General features: G+C 41.2%; 1 protein-coding gene across 5 annotated transcripts in view; it reads right to left on the bottom strand.

The window, feature by feature from the left end:
- Positions 1-11999: 11999 nt before the first annotated feature.
- GRM8 (glutamate metabotropic receptor 8) overlaps positions 12000-24752 on the bottom strand; it is a 491761-nt gene continuing 479008 nt past the window's right edge. For 4 of the 5 annotated variants that reach the window (XM_034767884.1, XM_034767901.1, XM_034767894.1 and 1 more), the window contains 2 exons: positions 24279-24525; positions 12000-13479 (listed from right to left, as the gene is read on the bottom strand). In XM_034767884.1, coding sequence (XP_034623775.1) covers positions 13430-13479; positions 24279-24525 — 297 coding nt within the window. In that variant the 3' untranslated portion in view covers positions 12000-13429. Of the gene's footprint in view, positions 13480-24223; positions 24526-24752 lie in introns of all 5 variants that reach the window. The other variant, XM_034767874.1, reaches the window with a different exon arrangement.

Here is a 24752-nt window from a genome sequence, read left to right as displayed (position 1 = left end):
CAGCAACTCCTACAGGACTGGGATAGCCTACCTTTAGGTGGGTGAAGACTTGGCTCTCCAATTTAGGTCACCAATTTAGGTCAACCCCCCTTTTCAGGGTAGCAGTGTCCAATGAAGTAGGGGGCTCTGCGTCCTTGAAACAGGGATGGACCCTCAGTCTGTCTCCTGGCCCCTGGAGGTGGCTTGTCCTTGCCATGAAGCTTTCAGTGTCTCTTGCTATTCATGAGAGTGGAGGAAATGAGGTTTATGTCCTTATATGGGAGGGTGTTTGGTAGGGGATCCTGGACACTCCTACTCCATGAGGCTTTGGCTGTATGAGAGGCTGTCAGGCACCAGCCTCAAGACTGCTTCCCTGGGTCACTTCCTACGATCTACCACCCTCTGCAGCCTCAAAGTCCAACTTAAGCTAGCAAAGGGGGGGAAAGAGTAACTGAACTTTAACATGTCTGAGCTCAGCTGTAGTTGTCAGTGGTGGCTTCTGTGGCAGCTTTGGTCAGGAGCTCTCAGGGTAGATCTTCCCTGTTCCCACATCTGAGGTGTCTGGCTCCTTTTTAAGATGGAGTAGGCTCTACCCGTTTGGGGAGATGAACGCACTTAGGCCCAGAACTGCTACTTACCCAGTGCCGTATTATTGTCTAGGCAGACAAGGTCTAGGCCTAGGGCAGCAAATTTGCAGGGGCAGAAGCTCCCCTCCGTGCCCCGCCCCCCTGCTCCAGCTCACCTCCGCCTCCTCTGCAAGCACGCCGCCGTGTCCTGTTTCTCTCCCCTCCCAGCGCTTGCATCACAAAACAGCTGTTTCGCGGGGCAGGGAGGGAGGGGGAAAGAAGGGGAACGCCACGTACTGGGGGAAGAGGCGGGGCCGGGGGCAGGGCTTTGGGGAAGGGATCCAATAGGGGAAGGGAGGGGGCGGAGTTGGGGTGGGGACTTTGGGGAGGGAGTTGGAATGGGGGCGGGAAAAGGGCGGAGTCGGTTACTGGGAGTGTCCAACCAGCATGTAAAAGAAGCAGTAAGAGATAAAAAGACTTCCTTTAAAAAGTGGAAGTCAAATCCTAGTGAGGCAAATAGAAAGAGTATAAACACTGCCAAATTAAGTGCAAGAATGTAATAAGAAAAGCCAAAGAGGAGTTTGAAGAACGGCTAGCCAAAAACTCCAAAGGTAATAACAAAATGTTTTTTAAGTACATCAGAAGCAGGAAGCCTGCTAAACAACCAGTGAGGCCCCTTGATGATTGAGATACAAAAGAAGCGCTTAAAGACGATAAAGTCATTGCGGAGAAACTAAATGGATTCTTTGCTTCAGTCTTCACGGCTGAGGATGTTAGGGAGATTCCCAAACCTGAGCTGGCTTTTGTAGGTGACAAATCTGAGGAACTGTCACGGATTGAAGTATCATGAGAAGAGGTTTTGGAATTAATTGATAAATTTAAGATTAACAAGTCACCGGGACCAGATGGCATTCACCCAAGAGTTCTGAAAGAACTCAAATGTGAATTTGCGGAACTGTTAACTAAGGTTTGTAACCTGTCCTTTAAATCGGCTTCTGTACCCAATGACTGGAAGTTAGCTAATGTAAAGCCAATATTTAAAAAGGGCTCTAGAGGTGATCCCAGCAATTACAGACCGGTAAGTCTAACGTCTGTACTGGGCAAATTAGTCAAAACAATAGTTAAGAATAAAATTGTCCGACACATAGAAAAACAAACTGTTGAGCAATAGTCAACATGGTTTCTGTAAAGGGAAATCATGTCTTACTAATCTATTAGAATTCATTGAAGGGGTCAACAAACATGTGGACAAGGGGGTCCAGTGGAGATAGTGTACTTAGATTTCCAGAAAGCCTTTGACAAGGTCCCTCATCAAAGGCTCTTATGTAAATTAAGCTGCCATGGGATAAAAGGGAAGGTCCTTTCATGGACTGAGAACTGGTTAAAAGACAGGGAACAAAGGGTAGGAATTAATGGTAAATTCTCAGAATGGACAGGGGTAACTAGTGGTGTTCCCCAAGGGTCAGTCCTCGAACCGATCCTATTCAACTTATTCATAAATGATCTGGAGAAAGGGGTAAACAGTGAGGTGGCAAAGTTTGCAGATGATACTAAACTGCTCAAGATAGTTAAGACCAAAGCAAACTGTGAAGAACTTAAAAAAGATCTCAGAAAACTAAGTGATTGGGAAACAAAATGGCAAATGAAATTTAATGTGGATAAATGTAAAGTAATGCACATTGGAAAAAATAACCCCAACTATACATACAATATGATGGGGGCTAATTTAGCTACAACAAGTCAGGAAAAAGATCTTGGAGTCATCATGGATAGTTCTCTGAAAATGTCCACGCAGTGTGCAGAGGCGGTCAAAAAAGCAAAGAGGATGTTAGGAATCATTAAAAAGGGGATGGATAATAAGACTGAGAATATATTATTGCCCTTATATAAATCGATGGTATGCCCTCATCTCGAATAGTGCGTAGATGTGGTCTCCTCATCTTAAAAAAGATATACTGGCACTAGAAAAGGTTCAGAAAAGGGCAACTAAAATGATTAAGGATTTGGAACGGGTCCCATATAAGGAGAGATTAAAGAGGCTAGGACTCTTCATCTTGGAAAAGAGGAGACTAAGGGGGGATATGATAGAGGTATATAAAATCATGAGTGATGTGGAGAAAGTAGATAAGGAAAAATGTCAACTTAATAATCCAAACAGAGGTTGTACCTAGGACATATTCTTTATTCAGTTGTGCAACAACAATCAAAACTCCATCAGGTGAAATTCCTGGGCTATTAGCACACCTTGAGATTAAAAACCAATTTAAAAAACCCCATAATCTATTAAGCTATTAATATACGTAAGTAGTGTCTGTTTTAACCTATTTTAAACAAGAGTGAAAACTCTTTAATTACATGAGAAGATACACTTTTTAAGTCATTAGAAGTACAGTAGTCAGCCATCAATATAGTAAGTATTTACCCATAAGTAGTCACAAAGAAAGAAATTCTGTGGAGGAGCTATTTTTCAGTGGTGACCATTGTAATATGTAATTTTAATGGTGAATCTGAAGTGGTTTTGTTGAACACGGGCTCAAGGGCATCCAACCAAGTGTTTAAGTGACCTAAGTACTGAAGGTTACCTCTGAACCTAAAGTATTCCCCGACTAGAAGACTTCGGGCTTGGTATTCACCTTTGGCAGATTACTAAGGTATCAGTCTGTAATAACAATTGAACAAGGGACCCCCTGATATTAGTAGTGTAGGCTACTACTTAACAACTAACATTTATATACTATTTTATCCAGAAAAATAGATTATTAAACCACCCTCCTCTAGAACTCAAGGAGGTAAGTACAGTGGCGGATTAATAATTTTGCCGCCCCTAGGCCAGGAAATAATTTCCGCCCTGGACAATCAGAGTGCATGTTCATCCTACTACCCCATCAACTATTAGCATTAATGACCTTCAATCAATGTTTCTCTCCTGCTTCCCCTTTAAATTATGATAAGTTCTATGTGTTAGATAAGTGTATACGGATGAAAACTCATGCTCCAAGGAGGTTTGTGTGCCCTTGATGGAAGTTGTTATGGATCTTTTAAGGTTAACATGATGCTTTTAAAGCAGGTGGTTCCCAATATTTAGTTCTCTTTTCCTCTTCTCTTCATGCACCTCTGAGTATGCCATGTTGTTCTACTTCCTCAGTGGTACTTGTCATTTGTGTAACATACACAAAAAGCTGGCTTGCCTTCCAGGATGTTGTGGATCTCAGCATTGTTTGATTTAGCTTTGGGAGAAATGCTGCTTGCCTTTCTCTTCCTGATGCCTCACTATTGAAAACGAAAGTTCCTGGAGCTTACTACTTGCTGTCACACTATAATGCCAAAGCACGAAAAATATTCCTTTCAGTACTGCAGTATGGTGGAACAGGTATCAACATTCATGGAATGTGTCAGGAATTTTACACGGAAACTTTGTAGGTGACTCCTCTGCAGATTTCATCAGACTATTTCTGAAGCCAGTGTAGCACACACCTAACTTTGCAGAATTCGTCTTACCATTATATCTAGGACACAATTGTGTCTGACTAGATACAGCTTTTTGCTGCCTTTACATTATTAAGCAGTAATATGGCCCAGTGAATGTGTTTTTCACACCAAACACAAGCCCTTTGTTTTCACGGCATAAGTGTAGCAATTTAATTCTACCAACAATATACTTTCCAAATTCCATGACATGACTCAGACATTTGGGCCAAGGAAATAGGTGAAATGGGCCAAAACGACAGAAAACAGTTCACAAATGAAAACTTTTCTTCTTATATATGCAGTATTTACCGGATGCCATTAGTCACAACTGCAGCTAGTGCACAGTGCATTTCACTTTCTAGTCTTAGTAATCATGAAAGTCATGCATTAGACTTCTGCCAATTAGATGAGTTTGGCTCCCTTCTGAAGCTCACCTGAATATAAAAGAGGAAGAAAGATCCAATTGTAATGGAAACCAGGAAGCAATCCTCTCCTGCCCCCCTCTCCTCCTCCCCAAAAGCACCATCCCATGTAACCTTTGCTTTCTCAGTGAAAATAAATAAATTAGCATTAAGTTGAAGCTGTCATTGGAGCAGATGTGGCTAATGCCAGCAAGGGTATGTCTATAGTCCAGTTAGACACACGTGGCTGGCCTGTGCTCGGGCTAAGGGACTGTTTAATTGTTGTGTAGACGTTCAGGCTCGGGTTGCAGCCCCAGCTCTGGGACCCTCCCACTTCACAGAGTCCTAGATCCCAGGCTTCAGCCTGAGCCCAAACATCTACACCGCAATTAAACAGCCCTACGAGCCGGAGTTAGCTGGCACAAGCTAGCCGCGGCTCTTTAATTGCAGCGTAGACATACCCCCAAGAGTTGTGATCATGTGATTATGACTGAATTTTTGGACCTGATTCTGATATCCTTTAAACCAACATAATACCGTTGGTTCAAATGAATGACTTTAAACACTTGTGTAAGAGAAATCAGTGTAAAACGGGTATAAGAGAAATCAAAATCAAGCCAGCTGGGACTGTGCTATTCCATTCCATGCTCAAGCTTTGCCCAGTGCAATTTTTAACAGACACTAGTTTGCAGAGACATATTTGTTTGTCTTAAGCTCACTGTACGGTGAGAGCCTATTTGCAAAAGTGTTACCATATTAAACCATCTTTCTAACTTAGTGGCTGACACGCTATTGCAATAAGCTGCATCATACAGGTGAATTTTAAAATTAAAGCACAATAAAGGAACACTATAAAAGAGACATTTTCTCTTTATACATCATACTATGTCCGCCACTTTCATATTCTGCTTGCAAAAATGAGATACATAAACAAGGTAATTGTATTTTAATACAACATATTTACAAATGTGAGATGTTAGAAATGTCTTCTATCATTTCTTCCCTTGGTTAGTGATAAAAATTATCTATTCATTGGGAGAGAATTGGAGCTATTCGTTAAAAACCCTACTGTGTAAATTGGTATTTAGGTATTTATTGAAAAGTGGATTTTTGACACAGTGGTCCATTATAGTTTCTACAGAACGTTTAACGTCGCTCTCTTATAAATCCTGCTTAATTTCTGGTTCATTGGCCTGATACATAGCACCATTAGAGTCCATTGTATCTATCCTGCAGTCACAAAAACACATTAAGGACCGGTATCTGATTTTCAGTGTATAATGGTATAAGTCATGTGTCCTGATGAATTAGCTTCTGTGTGCACACATGCATGCATAGTAATTGAGTTTTTAAGCTATGGTCTCTCTCTTTTCTTCTGTGATCAGAATTGAGCCTTAAGTCTGTGTGATAAAGAACCCTTATGGGTTTTTTTATTTATCTTTGGGGGGGCTGAAAAAGTTACTGTGCCTATGTAGCAATTTATCTTTTACGCATTAAGAACTCAGATGAGGCGGTTAAATTTTTAGTACTTTGGAAATTGACTGGATTGAAATCACTCAAGACTGAAATGCTTTCTTTAACAAAAGCCCAAGTAAAGCATGGGCAGCCATAGTTCACACACTGCCTTGCTAATGTGCCTGAGCTGTGGTGTGAGAGGTGACTTCAGGGTCTGTGCTTATACAGCCTTCGGCCTCTCTGCTGAGAGAGCCTTCCAGGGGACCAATTAATGACAGCTGTGGTGGCTTCTGAGGTTAAAAATTAGGAATGGAATGTAGACTGACATATAGGCATGTGTCAGTCATAAAGGCCATATTGTGGCATTAAGCCCACAGCCTGGGCTGGGAGTGAGGCATTTGCAGGAGAGGGGCCTGGGTTCATCATGGACACACCCTACCCATATTCTGACTGACGTGGCAGGCTCTCTGACCCAGCTCCTCAAAGGCATTTAGACACCTATCTGCCGCTTTAGGTGCCTAAATCTACCACTTAGGCACCACTGACATTTCCAGAACTGATGCCCAGCTGCTACCTAGTTATTTAGGATCCTACATCCCCTAGGTGCGCATGTTTCCACCAGTCAGCAGTCACAAAGCTGTGTGAGCCCTGACACTACCCCATAGCTAACGAGCAGCTCAGAACCTCAAGTCAAGCCCTGGAGGTCGCAAAGCAGAATTCTCAAACCAGTGGCAGTCAGGTTTTGTAACAAGGTGGGATGGGGAGTGATGGGTCATTAGTGGTGCTGCCCTATTCAATGGGAGAATTCCTCCTCTCCTTGCCAAAGGAGCACCAGCAGCACCGTCTGCCCAGTACTGCAACCCTCATCTTGGACTGGTGCAGAGGTGAGGCCCCAGCCTGGGATGGGGGGCGTCAGTTTGAAAAGTAAGATGACCCTGCATTCAACAGGCAATGGTGGCTCCTGTTCCATGAGGCTGAGCCTGGCTCCCCACTCTGGGCATTGCAATCTGGTGCACAGATTTGCAGCACCACTCAGGTTTGGCATGGCCACCCCTCCATCATGACAAAGGAGCAACCAGGCCAAAAGTGAGCGAGTGGTGCTGTGACAAGGTGCATGGGGTCTCAGTGTCATGTGGTCCCAAGCACCATGGCACAATGCCTGGAGCAGGGAGCCAGGTCCAGCCCCACAGGAAAGGCGATTGACTTGTATATGCTTGTGTGGTTTTGCTGGGTCAGTGCAGAGTGGGCTCGCTCTCCAGCTCCATGTGAAAAGGCACCACACATACTAAACATCACTCTGTCCCGCATTTTGCTCCACTACTGTCTCAAACTAGGCAGGGGAACACCTATCTCAGCAGTGGAGCCCAATCCTGTAGACATGCTGTGAGCACGACTGATACCTATCAGACCCTGCAACAGGAGGGCTGGATGCAGCCCACAGATGGGATGGTGGGTCAACACAGCATCCATGCAAAAGATAGCCAAGGGCACAGTGAAATGTAGAGTGAGCAAGAGACAGGTATTGAGTGTAAGCAAGAGAGAGGGACGTGGGGGGTTCGACTGCTAGAGCAGGGGTACCTAACCAGAGTGCCTAACTCCAAGAGAGGATTCAAGGATGAGGATCCTGAATGGAGGCAGGTACCTATTTCCAGCCCCTCATTCCAGCACAGCTGATCAACTACTTAGGTAACCATGCTCCTTGCTCCTCGCTCCTCTTCTCTCTCCTGTCCTTGCACTTCTCGGCATTTCAATCCTGACTAGTTAGACAGCTTCCTGTTCGGCTTGCTGGCTTCTGAGGATCTCTTTCTTGGATGCCTAATGCTCCCCATACATTGTATGGGAACCTGGGCACTTAGCGTGGGGTTGAGGATTCCACTAGGCATCAGCTGACTGTGGGTTAGGCATTGCAACGCTGCAGCGGAGCAAGGCCTAAGTACCTTTGGGGACTGGGCTTTTGTCTCTGTTCCCCCACATTGGGTCAGCTAAAACAATTCCCTAACAGCCTGATTTTCAAGACTAAGCACCTGCAGAGCCTAGTGAAGCAATGGGATCTGAAAGGGTGCTATGCCTCTGAAAATCAGGCCAATATAAAATGTTTAGTACTCATTAAACACTAATTCACATGTAAGTAAAGGTCTTGTAAACACACACAATTTATGCACCTGAATTGCTCATGTGCATGAGTGATGGTGGGATCAGCTCCTAAGAATGCGTACATAATATTTAATGTAGCTCTCAGCGTAACCCTGCTAACATCGGTTTACACAGTGTTACTAGGTGAGAAAGCAGTGACCTACATTATTGATTAAATCACATGGATCCTGATCCAAAACCTATTGAAATCATTGGGGAAGCTTTTATGGACCTTAAAGAAAAAAAGATACGCTGAAGATGAGTGGAGGATTATAGTTTAGTATGTGTCTTTTACATACAGTGTAAACTTAATTCTTCACACTGTACCACGAGCAATTGGAACATATTATGCTATAATCATTGGCCAACATTCAGGTGTTAAATTGCCACTGCCCTTCAGTTACATGTGTTTGGGGGATACGTTCAATGTATACACTTTTCATTTTTAACCTACATAAAACGCAAATGGAAAAAACGATTATGATGTTTTTAAATGCAAAGTATTTCACGCCCATTCTTAGGCTATACATGCCAAGTTTCATCCTGCAGTGTCTTTGTAAGGCTGTGTTAAATAATACAATTTATAATGAAAATGCTGACAGGTTTAACTACAGCTTCATGAATGGCGAGACCATAAAAGAAAGAGCAGAATGAGCTAGACCGAGAGAAGATGGTGAAAAAAGCAATGTGTTTGCTGTCTAAATGGAACAAGTGATGGTTAATTCCGAGAGAGAGAGAGAAAGGGAAAATGTGTGGAGAAATGAAGAAGCTGCCTGAGTATTCAAAGACACAATAAGCACAGATACTCGGGGGGTTTCTCTTATTGCTGTCCAGCTTCCCCCAATCTCCTGATAAAAAGGGACCTGGTAATGTAAAGTAAAAGGTATAGCAGAAGTCATTTTTCCATAGCTCATTCCAGTCTATTCCCATGCACCAAAATTGTAGCAATTTTTTCTCCAACCCTGTCATGACATTGCTCTCTTTTTATTGAAACTCTTTTTAGGAGTAGAATTTTTATAGTGGTTAAATTGGGGAGAAAGAAACAAATAAGGTAAGAACAAAATAGTTGTTACAGCATAGCCATTGCAAAAGAAATCCAAAACCCCTTTCTTCTGTCTTGAGTCAGTTCACTAGTAATGGTGGCATATCTTTGAGAAAGTTGTAGAGCTCTTGTATGGACTCTATGCTGCACTACAAAACTTCCAGTAACATCATTGTGCATTCTGCATGCCGAGGTAAGCAGGATCTGGACCAATATATTTTAATAATGTATGGCACCCTTTGTTTTCGACTGACTCAGTGCAAGAATGAGCCAACAGAGAAGTTCCTTCCTGACTACTCTGGCCCCCCATTCAACAAGGTACATAAACACATGCATAACTTAAAAGTTCATGAAGTCAACAGGACTACTCACATTCTGAAAGTTAGGCATGTGTGTAAATAGCCTGTTGAAGTGAACCCACTACACCAGTAGTGTAAGTTAGACATTGCAGGCTAGATTCACAAAGGGACTTATTTTTATTTGCACTGATGGCTGGTGGACTTCACAACCCTGAGTGAAGTGCTCAGGCTCCCTATACATTGTATCATGACAGCTAGGCACCTAAGAATGGGATTTACAAAAGCCAGCATAGTGAGCAGAGAGGTGCCTAAGGTAGACCATAGGAAATGGCAAGGAGAGGGTTATGATCTACGGCCCACCCCTCAAAGGGCTGGAGGGAGGTGCCTATCTCCACTCGGGATTTGCAACCATGAATCCACTCCTGGAGTCTGGCAACTAAGCATTTTTTTTAAAAAAAGCTGCTAATGCTGCTACTCCACCCCACCCCATTTTTATAACTTTTAGCCCAGGGGACAGGGCACTCACCTAGGATGTGGGTGATGCTGGTTCAAGTTCCCCCTTCTCCCTGATGTGGCGGAGCAATTTGAATTTGGGTCTTCCGCATTGCAGGAGTGTGCCCTAACCACTGGGCTAAAAGTTATAAAGGGGCTGCCTTCACTCCACCGCCCACCGTCCCCCGTCCCCCATGCACATCTCAGCCAATGTCTGTGGATTTAGGCATGCTCTGAACATGCCTACTGCAGCAGGCCCCAAAGGCAAAACAGGCAAGGGGGGCTCAATTTGTGAATCCTATTGGGGCTTAGGCACCAAGCTGATGGCTGGTGTCAGGCTTTAAGATTAATGTGTGCATGCTCAGCTACTGAAATTTAGGCTCCTTATGAACTTTAACAGTGGAAATTTAGGTCACTGGGGAATTTAGGTGCCTCCAGGATTAGGCAGCAGCTGAGCAGAGGGTTTGTGAATGTCAGTGGCACCTAAGTGTTGGATGCAGGTGCCTAAAATGGCTGTTAGGAGCCCAGGTTCCTCTGTGAATTTAACCTTTCCTGTACTTTGGTATTTACTCACCTAGTTCAGTATAATGGGTGATTAACCATTAGAACAATTTACCAAGGGTTCTGGTGGATTTTCCATCAGATTGGCTGTTTATCTAAAAGCTATGCTGTAGTTCAAACAGGAATTATTTGGGGGACGTTCTGTGCTATATGAGAGGTCAGACTTGACAATCACAGTGATCCCTTCTGGCCTGAGAATCTAGGAGTGTGTCATTTAAACTATGGGCCAAATTCTGGTCTGAATTACACTGTCTAACCCCACTGAAATTAATGGAGTTTACAAAGGTGTAATTTAACCCTGTGTTTCTAAATGGAATGACATGTAAAATGCTGAAAATATTTTGCACCTTCACCCTTCTGCTTTTAATGCTCTCCTCCAAACAAAAACATTTGGCAAACCTATTTCAGAAAAATATTTTCTTTAGGCTGCCATAATATTGGCTTTTTTCACATCTCTGATGTTAACATGTTTGGCTGATCCTGCAAACCCCTACTCACAAGAGTAATTCCACTGTGGGTAATGAATTGTAGGCTCAGTCATCATAACAACATTGCCTCTTAGTGTTCTTCTTCACAACAGATTAATGGGCTATTTCTTACTTTACCTGAAAATTCACTAGCTTCAATCAGCATCGAATGCAGAGAACAACTTCAGGATCAGGCCCGTTGTTGATTGAGGGCTTCACCCAGCAAACACTCATGCAGATCTTTTGAGCAGGCCAGAAGACAACAATTCCATTTCATGACAACTTTCAACGTTTGTTTTCATTCTGCACTGGAATGAAATCAAAATCTTTTGAAGGTTTTCACAAACTGGAATTGTGTTGAAATGCCTGTTTACAGCTAGAAAAGATCAGGTCTTTCTCTCTCTCATCCTCCTGAACTTGAGAAACTGTCCCACTGAAACCTTAGTCGAAACTGATATATTTTGGTTTTGACACAGTGGTAGTCTCTGCAACTAAACTTTTCATCAAAAAGTTTCCAAGCAGCTCTACTGAACTTTAAACATGAGTACTGACTATTGACGCCAGTGGCACTAGTCGTGCATAATATTAAGTGTATATAAGTTTGCAGAGTAGGGACCATAGTATATTTAATGGCTCTCAAGCATAGTCAATAGAAAAAGTAATTAATCCCTGGTTCTTTATTTTTTTCATTTATAATTATTTTGTAGTTTGGTGAGTGGTCAGTCATAAACATTTCAATTACACTATATTGAATGATACATCGTCAGTAACTCAGTTGTCCAAATATTGGGATAGATCCTTCCTAACTGTACTTTGGCAAAGTGCTTTGGAACATGGACATTCACTGAGGGGATAGGTTTCAGATTCACTGAGGGGATAGTTGACTGAAAGCAGTTTGCTGGCTGCACAGGAGACTAAAGTATGGCACTGTAACATGTAAGAGATTCAGTTTCAAATAAATTAACCTTCCCTTATTCAATAATGTAATCCAGGGTCCACTGCAGCCTCCTTGGTGAAGATATGTTACAAAGAGATAGCGCCTATCGGAAAGAAGAACAATGAGCCATCCAGGCTAAATCAGCAGAAAGAACATTTAATAACAAACTGATTGCGAAGACCCATTGACTTGACGAATGGTAGATATTGTATAGAGTAGAAAAAGTCTCAAAGCACATCATAGACATTGGTGACAGAGCTGAAAGCCTCTAGCAGTCTGCTTTTAACTTGTCTAGAGTGGCTTATTAACATGATAGATCTCTACACTGGTTCCAATCTCTCTTGTTTTTTCTCTGTCTTTGGTACAACCATTTCTAACGGCATGGCACCATTAACTACTGAATAATTTAATTCTGAAAATTAGAAGACATCAGAATTGTACTTGAATAGCCATTTCCTTTGATTTTGAAAGGTTTGATAAGTTAGTTCATATATCCACTTTACTGTTTTCCAAATATTCCCCTGATTCCTTTCTACATTATTTCTAAGGCATCCATCAATAAGATGTGATTGCCAGCAATGGCAAACCATCATAGCTGATGGGGGAATATCAGCAACATAATAGCATAGTATAGGATAATAAGATTAACCTTTTATTTCAGTTTGCTGGTTCTGATTACTATAAGAAATCTGAGTTTTTAGTTTTACCATCTTTGTTATAATTGTCTGATAATTTTTTCAAAAGAAAAAAAAACAGTTGCTGAATCATAAATGGTGAGCACAACATCAGGAATCCTTCATTTCACAAAATCTTATAAAATGTATTTACTTTGGGAAAAATTCCCACCAGCAATTTTAAAATAGTCACAATTTTAAAAACAAATAAATTCACCCACCTCAGAGAGCGCACACACACACGCACGCACATACAGACACCTCCATCAACATGCTTATACTTTACACTGCATTCCTCTGACACCATTATTATTGTTTTAATTATATCCCTCCCCCCCTTTACTGCACATTCTAAACAAACAATAGACAATATCGTCAGGACTTAAAATATTATTTGTTTTTTCTTCCTTAAAACTTCAACGAAACAAGTCTGAACATTTGCAAAACATTCCTTTATTATTAGAAATAAATTATTTTGTATAAAAATTTGCATGCGTCAATCATTGCATTTATTTTAGCACAACCCAGGGCTTCAATTCAGTCAGTCATCACAAGAAACAAATTCATCTTCTTATACAAGTTGAACAATGTGGGACAGGAATGGAAATTCTCACAATCACAAAAAAGTACTTACAAGTATAACATCAGACATGGTTTATTTCAACAGCATTTTTTTTTTTCACAAGCTAACATTTGTTTTCCTTTTGTGATTTACTTCCTTTTGTGAGTAAACAGTTTAGAAGTTTGACATTCAGTCTGACTTGTATAAAACTGAGCTTTTCCCTTCCCCGCCCCTCCTGCTTTTGGCTCCTTGTTAATCTTTGTCCATTAAGAGACTGACTGTTGAGTTGATTGTAGTCTACAGCTCTTTCCAAGACCGAGGTTTTGGTGGTAGTAAATTCATTGTTTGTTTGTTTTAATTTTCACATACTTCAGGTGTGTTTCATTTCCCTGCTCAGTTTGCATGATTGCTGTAGCTGACATATGTTGTCTTGGTAGAGGAAGCTGCAAAGCAAAAAAAAAAGAAAAGAAAAGAGCAAAGTTACATTTCAGGTTTTGGAATCAACATAAAGCACTTGGTGTAGCAATTAAATTAATTTAGTATTTAGTCAGCATTCAGCTGTATAATCAACTTCACCAAGGTCCCAATTCAAGAAACCACATAAGTGTATGCTTCAAGTTAAGAATATGCTTAAGTGCTTTTCTGAATAGCTTGCTGGAAACAGGACCCAAATACTGTGCTTTTGGTGACATTTTATTTCTGTGTGGTTTAGGGGTAACATGATGGCTGGTGGGTGAGAAAAAGACACACAGCTCTTTATTCTACAAACTATTGGGCATATTTCATATCTCTTGCTGGCTAGTTGTGTTTTTTTCAATATAATATGCTGTGCCTTAGTTTCAATGTTTTATTGGGCTAATTTAAAAAAAAAAATAGCAAAATGCTGTAAATTCCTTTCACATCTGGGGCTTGAGTCACTCTCCAATTTCCGCTGATGGAGGCTGGCTAGGCATCCACTGGTGGAACGGAGACCTAGGAGGGAGTTACAGACACGTAAGACATCCACAACTCCTGTTATATGATGGGAAAGAGGCCAAAGGTGGCTGATGCAGCCCTGAAAGTGGGTAATGCTGGCTGATGAAGGTATGTGACCAGCATTCTCGGGAGATGCTCTGACATAGAACATCTCTCCTCCAGGAAGTGTCTACAGGCGTGTTTACTAGAAAGCCCCAACTGTACTTTAAAACTGCCCTCCTGTGGTGATATTCCCCAGGCAGATTAATAGCATCAACAGCACCACCCTTTCTTACAAGTGAATTTCCCCTTAGTTCAGAGATTCTCCTGCTTGTTCAGAAAGGTGCAATATTTGAGGATAGTCAGCTCCTGGACTATTGTTAAGCTAAAATGGTGATAAGTCACTGAACCTAAATATAGTATTGGGCATGTCTACCTGGCAGCCACTGTTCCTTATTGTTGTTAGAGATGTAGGGCCCAGTTCTCCATTAATGTACTCAGATAGAGTTGGCAATGGTGGCTTCAGAGTGCTACAGGCAGCTCCCTGATCCCCATCTGCATGGACCCAGCAGAACTAGAGCAGTAGGGTGTTGACTCTGTCTTCCATCACTGTTATAAAGTCTGTAGAGCATCAAGTGCAAAGGAGCTCGGCTTCAGCACACTCCTTTCTGTCTCTAGCCTGCCTCTGACATACTCCATTTACCCCAGTGGGTGGTGGCAGCTGGCAGCACAAAATGAACTTAGTGGTCTAGAGAATCTGGCCCATATAATTCTATACGCTTGCCAATTTAAATCATGAGTAACTGCACTGATGTCACTACTCCATAAGACTGCAATTCTGCAAAGACTTAGGCCATAAGTAGTTCCATTGTCTTCACTTGGATGGCTCATATGCTTGAAGTTAAGTAGTGCAGGATCAGGCCTAAATATATAACTCCACTGAGGTCAATGAAGCTACACCAGTGTAAAACTGGTGTAAGCTCAGAATCAAGGCTAACCCAGTTTCAATCAAGCTTTTTTTGCTTTTTCTCTCTCTGAGTACAGTCCTTTGCTATGTAGTATTGGATAGGAATCCACTGATGTTGTTACATAGCTGAAATAGGAAAAGACATCTTCACACTGTCTAAACCTGACCTAGGAATCTGACGGTGATGGTGGAAGAATAGAAATACAGAAGCAGGGAAATACAATCTTCTCTGACCCACCCCCCAGTCCCACTACATTATGTACAGAACTGTGTTATTATAAGATCACTAGGTAGATATAAATAATGAAATATGCTGTGTAAAGTCCATGTTTGTGTTTTGATTTCTAGGGAATGTGACTCTAAGCCTGCAGTTGCAGCTTTGGAAGACACTAGAGAACCAGCCCACTGAAAGTCAAATCTGATTTGACTTTTTCCATTAGGATATGGGAATGCATAATCATGAGAACACAAACATCAAAACAACTGTCAAAGAGCTTGTTGTTTATCACCACACATACAGGTACCTCCAGTTTTGGAGTTTCAGAAGTATGACCCCTAAGAAGGTTTGGATGTGAATTCTAAAACTCAGCTCAGTGAAAACCAGCAAGTAAATTGTGTTGCTTACAAAAATAAGAGACCGGTGGCAGTCCCACTTCAAGAGAAGACTACTCTGAGCAGATGCGGAGCAAGGCCTTCATATGACTCTGCTTAAGGATCAGAGTACCCCATTCCTGACAGGAAATAGCCCTGCTCCTGGAGTACCAAGACTCTTTAAGCAAATATAGCCAAATTCATGTTTTTTCAGAACTTTCGCATGGAACATGAGACTCCTTTGTGAGCTCTCTCTCACGCTCCCACAGCTGGATTGTTGAAGAGATTGCTTTCACTCTGCCCTGTATTCTCCCATCTGGGAATACAATACGATTGCTGAAACTGGACCAATTTCTTTAGAACATAAAGTGATTTTGTTCCCAGTAAAACATGTGTAAATAAAACACACGTATGCAAATTGGACAGGTTCCTTTTTTGTGTCTGGGAAAAGAACTAATGTTGAATTATCTGCCAGACTGAATACAGTGCTTTGATGCATCTAGTGTTGGATGAATCAAGAAGAAGAAAGTAAAAATCAATAAGTAGGTGTATTCCTTATAATAGGACTTTGGAATAAATTCAATTTTATTTTTAAAGTATTCCCATGGTGGGTTTATATAGTAGTTCACACTGTGATAACACTTATCCCACTGCCATACTGGAAAAATCAGAACACTGGCATATTCAGCTTTTCTCTTTTTATTTGATAAATACCTTACGTATCGATACAGTTTATGCTAATGAGTCTGCAGCTCCTGTTTGGGATTTAAGAGCCTCAACAGCTAGTTTATTGGGCTTTAAGACTGTGAACATTTCAGAGTTGTTGCATGGACCACACTCGGCAAGCTTATCTGGCCAGGGAGGGCAACAAACTTGACTCATCATGCTCCTGGAAATACCCTTTACAAACCCATTTATTACTCTGCTCTTGGAATGAGACAACAGAAGTAAACCAAAACAAAAGGATTTAGAGTTGTATAGAAACATTATCATGGGATGTCCTCTAAGTATTTAAAATAGGTGACATAGTTGTTTCTTCAGTTGACCCACCTGCATGTTTTTTTTTCTTCACTTCCTGCCCTATACAGCTGTATAATTTGGTTTACGCTGGTAAATGTGCACCATACTCCACTCAAGAGGGACCTGTGTTTCAATGAGGGTGAAATGGAGTTGGGAAGGAGGGATGTAGAGAGCAGGGGTCTTGGATGGGAGATTAAAGGACTTCTGACCCCTGTCCCCCACTTCCTGAAAATGTATGCTGGGAGGAGATTCCCCAATGTCCGTTAGGAGGGTCATCGCCCATTCCTTACGAGCCACAGGATGTTTGATAAGACCTGCCTAAGCACCAAGATTTAACCCACCACTCCCGAACTTTAAATGCCTCATTAGGACCACACCCAAACCCTCAAGCGCCTTAACTTGTCCCCTGCCAAGCCTGTTTTGGATCCATCCCTAGCAGAGGAATTATAAATTGATTGAGGTTCATTTGGGGCTCAGGAGCCAATCTGGTCCTTAGGAGTCTACTAAACCAGCTTGCAGAGTCCAATGGTATGTCCTCACTTTGAGCTGGGGGTGTGATTCCCATCTGGAGGAGAATTACTAGCTTTGGTGGAAATAGCATGCTAAAAATATTGTGTAGGCATGGTGGCACAAGTGGCAGGAGGGGCTAGTCCTACCAGATATGTACCCGTGTGAGACCGCAAGCACGTACTCGGGGCAGCTAGCCTCTTCCGCAGCTTGTGACGCAGTGGCTATACTCTAGTTTTAGAGTGCTAGCTCTATCAGTGCTAGTGCGGGTAGACATATCCCTAGAACCTAGCCTGTCCCACTGCTCCAGCTTGAAGTGCAAACATACCCTACATTGAATAGCGGTTGTGCTGCTTTGGGCTTTCTTTATGGTCATACACTGTAAATATAAAATATTTTTACAACTTCCACATTTTCCACATTCCAGACTAATACCACACTGAAGGCAATAATTTCCCATTTTTCATTAAGGGCCTAAGCCTGCAAGATGCTGAGGTGTATAGTACCTCTGAGGCAGTGTTCACTACCTGGCAGGATTTCACCCTTTGATTCCAGGTGGCAGCCAACTCTCCAAGTGTCATTAGAAGCAGAGCTAGCGTATCTGAATGCAAAAACTCCACATGCCCAGATCATGAAATTGGAGCACTTAAAACAGCGAAGGATAGGGTGATGACTAGGGCTCCATATTTGTCACAGAGGTCACGGAAGTCACAGATTCCGTGATTTCCTGTGACCTCTGTGACTTCTGCAGCGGCTTTGCAGCCAGCAGCTTGGGCGGTCGTACAGCCAGCCGCACTGGCGGCTGCTCTGGTGGCTTCGGGCAGCTGGTTCTTGGGACCACCCGAGCAGCGGCCAATGTGGCTGCCCCAGGACCACCTGAGCAGTGGTCCCAGGGAGGCCGGAGCAGCAGCTGGCTCTGGGGCTCCCCCTAGTGGTGGCTAGAGCAGCCGCTGGCTCCTCGGGGCTCCCCCTCATGGTGGCAACCAGAGCAGCCATTAGCTTCCTACGGCTCCCCCCATTGCAGGGGCTGGAGCAGCTGCTGGCCCCCCAGGTAGGGTTGCCAACCCTCCAGGATTGTCCTGGAGTCTCCAGGAATTAAAGATGAATCTTTAATTAAAAAGACTATGTCATGTGATGAAAACTCCAGGTATACGTCCAACCCAAATTGGGTACTCTACACCCGGGACTCCCCCCCCCCAGTGGCAACTGGAGCTGCTTTTGCCTCCGTGGGGCTCCCCCCCAGCAGTGCCCCACCAGGGCTCCCTGCCTGGAGCTGGTGCCACGGGCCTTCCCCCCACCCTGGCAGCTGGTGGATTCAATCAGGGGTATTTATGGTCTAAGTAACGGACAGGTCACAGGCTGTGATTTTTTGTTTCTTGCCCATGACCTGTCCATGATTTCTACTAAAAATACCCAGCATTAAATCATAGCCTTAGTAATGACAAAGCAAAGCAGCACATCGAGGCCCTGATCCTGCATGCTTCCCCATGTGGTTCAGTCCCTGCACTCCTGTGGAACACCATGGGTGTGGAGATGTGCCCACATGAAATAGCTTGCAGGATCAGTGCCTTGGTGTAGAGACATCTATGCATGAAACAAATTATAAACCAGCATCCTGTGGTGCACATTTTCAATCCTCTACATGCAATTAAGGAATAATGGTAGGCTAATATTAGCATGAGTTCAGAAATATGGAAATCTAAGTGCCTTGTTTGAGAAATGCAATTTCACATCTTCATTTCCCAGGTTTTGAATGTTTTCATTCTTTTGAAAGGTAAAATATAGTCAAACCATTGTTATGTGCTCGAACCTTAATGACAATTTAACTATAAAAAAAATATCTGTGGGAACATATATTTGCATAAGAGTTTCACAGTATAGAGAAATAAATTTACAATTGTGGTTACCAATGAGAACCACAATATTATTTGGAAAGCAATTTAAAATCTATATTTTATTAAAACCAAAGAAAGGTTGTGCTAAGTCCAGTTATTACAGCTGGCCAACATTCTCCAAACATTGAGTTTGTTATGCAATTTTTGTAAAAAAATTCAATGAAAGTCAATTTTTTTTAAACAACTCAACCTATAATTTAGCATATAAATCATCTGTGATTAAGTTGTCTTGGATGAAAGTTACTACATAGAGATACTGCGCTATCACTTATTTTATTTTCATACTGTATTACAAAACCTACACATTTCTTCTTCTTACTAGATATTTATCAGTAGCATCATTAGGATAAAATAAGGGCATAGAACCCCTCCATACTTGTTTGAGTATTTTTTCTTTCAGTTTTACCAGGCAATGCCAATGATGGAAATTAGCATTGAATATTCAGGATTAGCTTTGTGAAAATAGACTGGGAATATATTAGTGGCTTTGACTCAATAGTTCTCTACTGAATACCAAGTTACTGATGGGCCCATATTGATTCCCACAGTTTGCTTCAGTTCACTGCAACTTTCTAGAAGGCCAGAAAGAGCTTGTTGTAAACACAAACAAAACAGAAGATGGAGTTTTGGGTCATAAACCAACACAGAACAAAAACAGAGAGTGAAATCACAAACATCAAACAGAGAGGGCAGAAAAGTAAACAAACATGAAGAAAGAAACAAAGGAATGAAACACAAAAGAAGGGAGGAGGGGGAACTAACAGAGAATGTGATAGTGAATCAGCTGATGCAAGTGATTGGTGAACAGAGAAGCTAATGGAAACAATCAGCATTGGAAAGGCCTGGAATACCTGGCCCCTTGGTGCCTGGAAACATGACGAGGGGTGAGGGGCACCTGAGATTCACTATTACCTGTTGTGGGAGAAGAAGATTCTCATATGAGCCAACTAGAGTACTCTGTTGGGCACAATGTGTTTGATCCCAGCCCAAAAGAAGCTAAAGTAGAGGACTGCTTGGCCTGCCCTTAATGGGAGTTGCATGGAAGCTTCAGCAGAGATCATTTAAGCCCCTAGGTCATCCCTTGCTCTCTGCAAAGATCTGATGCATTTGGATGAATGGAGGTTGAATGAAGACTAAGAACTCCTGTTTAATCAAGCCACCTGGGGAGCCCTGTTAGGCAGTAACTAAACTCCAGTGAGTGATGCTGTAATATACGAGTTTTGTACATGACTGCAGACAGAGAGATCTCATTTAGCTTAAGCAGTAGTGGTTTTTCCTTTATAGAACTGAAGGATAAGGGTTCTACTCCCAGATCTCTAGAGTAGTGTGTAATTTATCTTGCATTTTTTTCTCTGCTGTCTGAAGCAAATGGCTTTGGTACAGTCTATGGGTGAAATCCTGGCCCCATTGAAATCTGTGAGTTTCGCCATTAACTTCAAAGGGGCCAGGATTTCAGCACATGCTTAGAAGAGAGATTTTGACAGGAAAACAATGATTGGTGAATGGTCAAGCACAGGAGAGTAGGGGCATAGATTAAAAGAGATGGACCCAAAAAATTAAAAAAAAAAAAAAAAGATATAAAGGACAGAGCTAAAGCACAGAATAAGGGCAGACAAAAGGGAAAAATAACAAAACTGTAAATGGCTGTAGTGAGTAAAATATAAACAACACTCAGTAGATAAAAACCGTAGGAAGAAGAAGAATTTAAAGAGAGAAAAAGTGTGTATGGGGCGAGCGAGTAAGGAACTGCAAAGCACCAGAAAAGAGCGGGGTGAGGGAGAAAATGCAGCAGAAACAAGGACACTAAGAAAAAGAAAAAGGCAGAGAGCAAGCAGAAGAACAGAGAACAGAATAATAAAAAGGTGGACTATGGAAAAAATCAAAATATACAGGACAATGAAAAAAACAAAAAGGCACCTGAGAAAGACAGCCAGAATAATACAGATCTTGTCAGAGGAATCATCAGAATGAGAAGAGTGGGAGAAAAGAAAACCAAATTTGGTGACTGTCTGGTATTAACCTCCTTGTGCCTCTGTTTATTGCCCAGTGTTCACTTGACCACATGCTGACTTTCACTCTGCCCTGTCTGCTTACTCCCTGCTGGTGACTGATCAGGCACACCTGATCCCTGCTTTGGACCTGATCCTGCAGACCTTTTGAAAGAAAAATCTTCCTTTGATTTCAACAGGAATTACTTCTGCATCTAGGCTGCTGAATCAAGTCTTCTGGGTCAGATCTTGAACTGGTATAAATTGGTATATCTCCATCAAAGTCCATGTTTTACAGCAGTTGAATACAATCCTTTTGTAGTTATCCTGATGTATGGTGCCTACTGATTTCTCTCTGTTGCCCTCCTGCCTCTTCAAGTGGCAAATTTTGTCCTCAGACACATGTAAACAGCTCCCTTATAAATGAAATCAGAATTTGGCTGCATATCTTTAAATAAGAAATCCCAGAATGCACCCTTGATGCCTCCCAAAAATCAGCAAACAAATTCACTTCTTCCGGTTTGTGCTTTGATAATAAGCTGTGGTTGTTGTTGTCATCAGCATCAGCATCGTCGGTTAGGTAAGGGGCGGGAAACTTCTCTCTCCATTTCTGTAGTGCTAGTGAAACCCTGATTTCATACATTCTGTAACTTTCTCCATTTTTGGAGTGCGAGTGACAGCCTGCTATTCTCTAGGTAAGACTTACATGCTGGAACTGTGATCACCTAATAACAATTTGAGACTGGGTTACAGGTGTCAATTCGAAGAGACATTTTTCTGTAGTTTGGGGGTTATTACAGCTGATCTAGGGGAAAGCGTTTATTTTAATGTATCCTTCACTACAGCCTCAAACACTTTTTGACAATAGTTATTTTGGCAGAAAAGAGAAAAGTTAACAAAATCTAACGGATATAGTATGTTTTTTGAAAACTAATAGCCCATTCTTTTAGCCAAGCCAGCTCAATTACATGAGGCTAGCTCTCTAGAATGGGAATTTGTTGATTTTTTTGCATACTTGCCTATGGAGCATAACAGTATATGGATCAAAGCCTTGAAGAGATGTACTACTGAGGCGCTTGAAAATTATCTAGGTGTGCTAGTGTTAAATCAGGTTTAGAATGCGGTAAATTGATACTTCCCTGCGTGCGTCACACTGCTGGAGAAAGCAGACTTGCTTCCAGTGGCAGCTGTTTTCATGAATTATGCATAGTCATAGTTAAAAGAATACCAGACACAGCATTTCTTCTTCATTAGGTACAGTTGATAAATCTCAGGTACACAGGGCTTTCTTACCATCTCCTTCTGCACCCCATTGTGGAACTATATTTGACCTTTTTCTCTGATGTTGATTATTTTGCCAACTCAGCAAGGAAACTCTCTTTCTTCCCCCTCTCTGTATTTTCTTTTGGTGACTTATGAAGAATTGTAAGAGATGTAGGGGTTTTCATATTTACATGCTGACATCTGATCTACAGAGAATTTCATCATCATTTCCGCCTCTGGTATAGGTTGTAGTATGAAACTATGGAAATCCAAAGGCAGTGGCTTCATTGCTTCATCTGGTAGTTACACACTTTTGAATGGCCACAAGTTTAGCAGGTGAATTATTGAATTTTTAAAAGTGTTCAGTATCCTCCAACAAGTGAGTTATGGAACAAATCTAAGATCCTCACTCACTTTTTACACTATACTTCACTCTGGTGAACTCTGACTGAATTCATTAGGAGTTCCATGTGAAAGGATTTGGTCTAATAACTTTCACAATCCTATGTGCAGTGGTTTGTCGGTGTGCACAAGCAAAATATTATTATTTAATTTTCCTTAAACCTCAGGAGTAATAATAATTCAGAAAACTCTAGAGGATCCATTTGCAGCATAATGGGAGGAATTAGCCCTTAACCATAACAGGAACTACACCATTTCACTGAAGCTCTAACGCCAACATAGAAACTTATGTTCTATTACCACTGGATTTGGGAAAGGGCAATCATTGGCTTTATTCAAAAACATTTTATTTTATTTTTTTGTTCAGAAGTACAGTTAATCAGGCTTTATTACTAGAGTTGGGCAAAAAATTGATTTTTCAATTTGCTGGCAATTCCAAAAAAAAATAAAAAATTAAAAACAATATTTTAGGTTTACCTGACAAACAAAATTTTTGGTGAATCAAAGAATAAAATAAAATTTGTTTGGGGCTGAATGAAACATTATATTTTGATAAAATTTAAATGTTTCATTTCAGTTTTGACCATTTTATGTTTATGATTTTTTAAAAATACAATTAAAGGAAATGTTCAAATTAAAAGTCATTTCAAACTAAAAAATCAAAAGGGTCCATTTAGAAAATGTCAAAATGAAATAGTTTGAATTTTTTTGGTGATTTTTTAAATTTCCAAAACAATTTTGGCAAAGCCAGTATGAATTCACTAAATGTTTTGGTGTCACTGAATCTGCAATTGTCAATGAAAAAGGCAGAGTACAGAAAACATTCACTCAGCTCTATTTATGACATGCTGCTGTATGGAAGTTATAATAATTTAACAATTCCTAAGAGGTGTGCCAGGATTCAAAGACCTTCCAGATGTGGAAAATATTCTCTTCCCACTTCTATCCTTTGGTAAATCTAAAAATAGATTTGTCTAATCTATATGTGCGTGAACACTTGGAACATAGATACTAATGTTAAATTTTTGTAAATTTAAAAAGGGATCCACTACTGTTTGTACAAAATAAAAAACTGTAGCAAAGATTTGGGTGATGGGATCATGCGGTACTTTTTGTTTTTCAAAAGTCCTCACCAGGTGGAGGCAGGCAGCCATTTTAGGACTACAGATAAATCATAGGAAATGCACAAGTTATACAAAAAATTTTAGTATAGGGTAGAAGGTTAAGGAAGGACTATTTTCACCCATGTCTAGTTGTAGTTTAAAAAATAATGTAGAATGTGAAGCCATATTTTTCAAAAGTCTTGAAAATGACTCACCTAAATATATCCTCAGAAGTGTCAGTATATAATGAGACTGCCATAGTAAAACACGATGCAACAAATTAGTGCTAGCTAGGCCACATCATTTAAAAAGATGTGGGTTTTCCAAAATGTGTTTATTTTTGTAATCACCGGTTATCACCCATAAAAAAGATTTGCATATAGGCAAACCTTTGCTCAAAGGTACTTGAATTCTGACACGTCTCTGCATTCATGTAGTACAAGCAAAGAAAAGAATAACGTTTACAATTAAAAGTGAATGCATTCTTGCGAACGTACATCTATTAGGAAGTGTTTCCACTCTTGACCATGGGAAAGTCTACAGATGACTTACTGTTGGTGTCAAGACTTTCACACAGTTCAGTTTTGACCTCGCCATTTGGTCTGTCGTTTCCTTTTTGGATCAGTTTGCTTTGCATTGTGGCAGCTGTCACAACAGCCTTGAAGCTCCTCTTCCGTTTTTGAACATTCTGCTCTGGATGAAAAATGATAATATAAACCTTGGGCATGTAGAGCATGCCCAGAGATACTGAAGCACTTAAACTCATGGAGACAGTAAGTGTTGTTGTCTGGATGTACATCTGGGGGGAAAAACAACATGAAAACTAATGTTTGTATGACTGATAGAAAATACATAGGCAAATGCATTAATTGTCTTAAAAATATTAACTGAACATGGAAATGGTATCATGCTGTCACTTGACAGTGTGTACATTAGAAGGAAGCTTCATTCAGATTGTCTTTAATTATAGTCAAGTGTTCTTTTTTCTTCCACTAAAGAGTGGGTGGTAGAAGCAGCTAATGCTTA

Source organism: Trachemys scripta, chromosome 1 (assembly GCF_013100865.1).
Source record: "Trachemys scripta elegans isolate TJP31775 chromosome 1, CAS_Tse_1.0, whole genome shotgun sequence".
NCBI lineage: Eukaryota > Metazoa > Chordata > Testudines > Emydidae > Trachemys > Trachemys scripta.
Note: the sequence above shows the minus strand (reverse complement) of the source record. Positions and strands in the feature narration are given on the sequence as shown.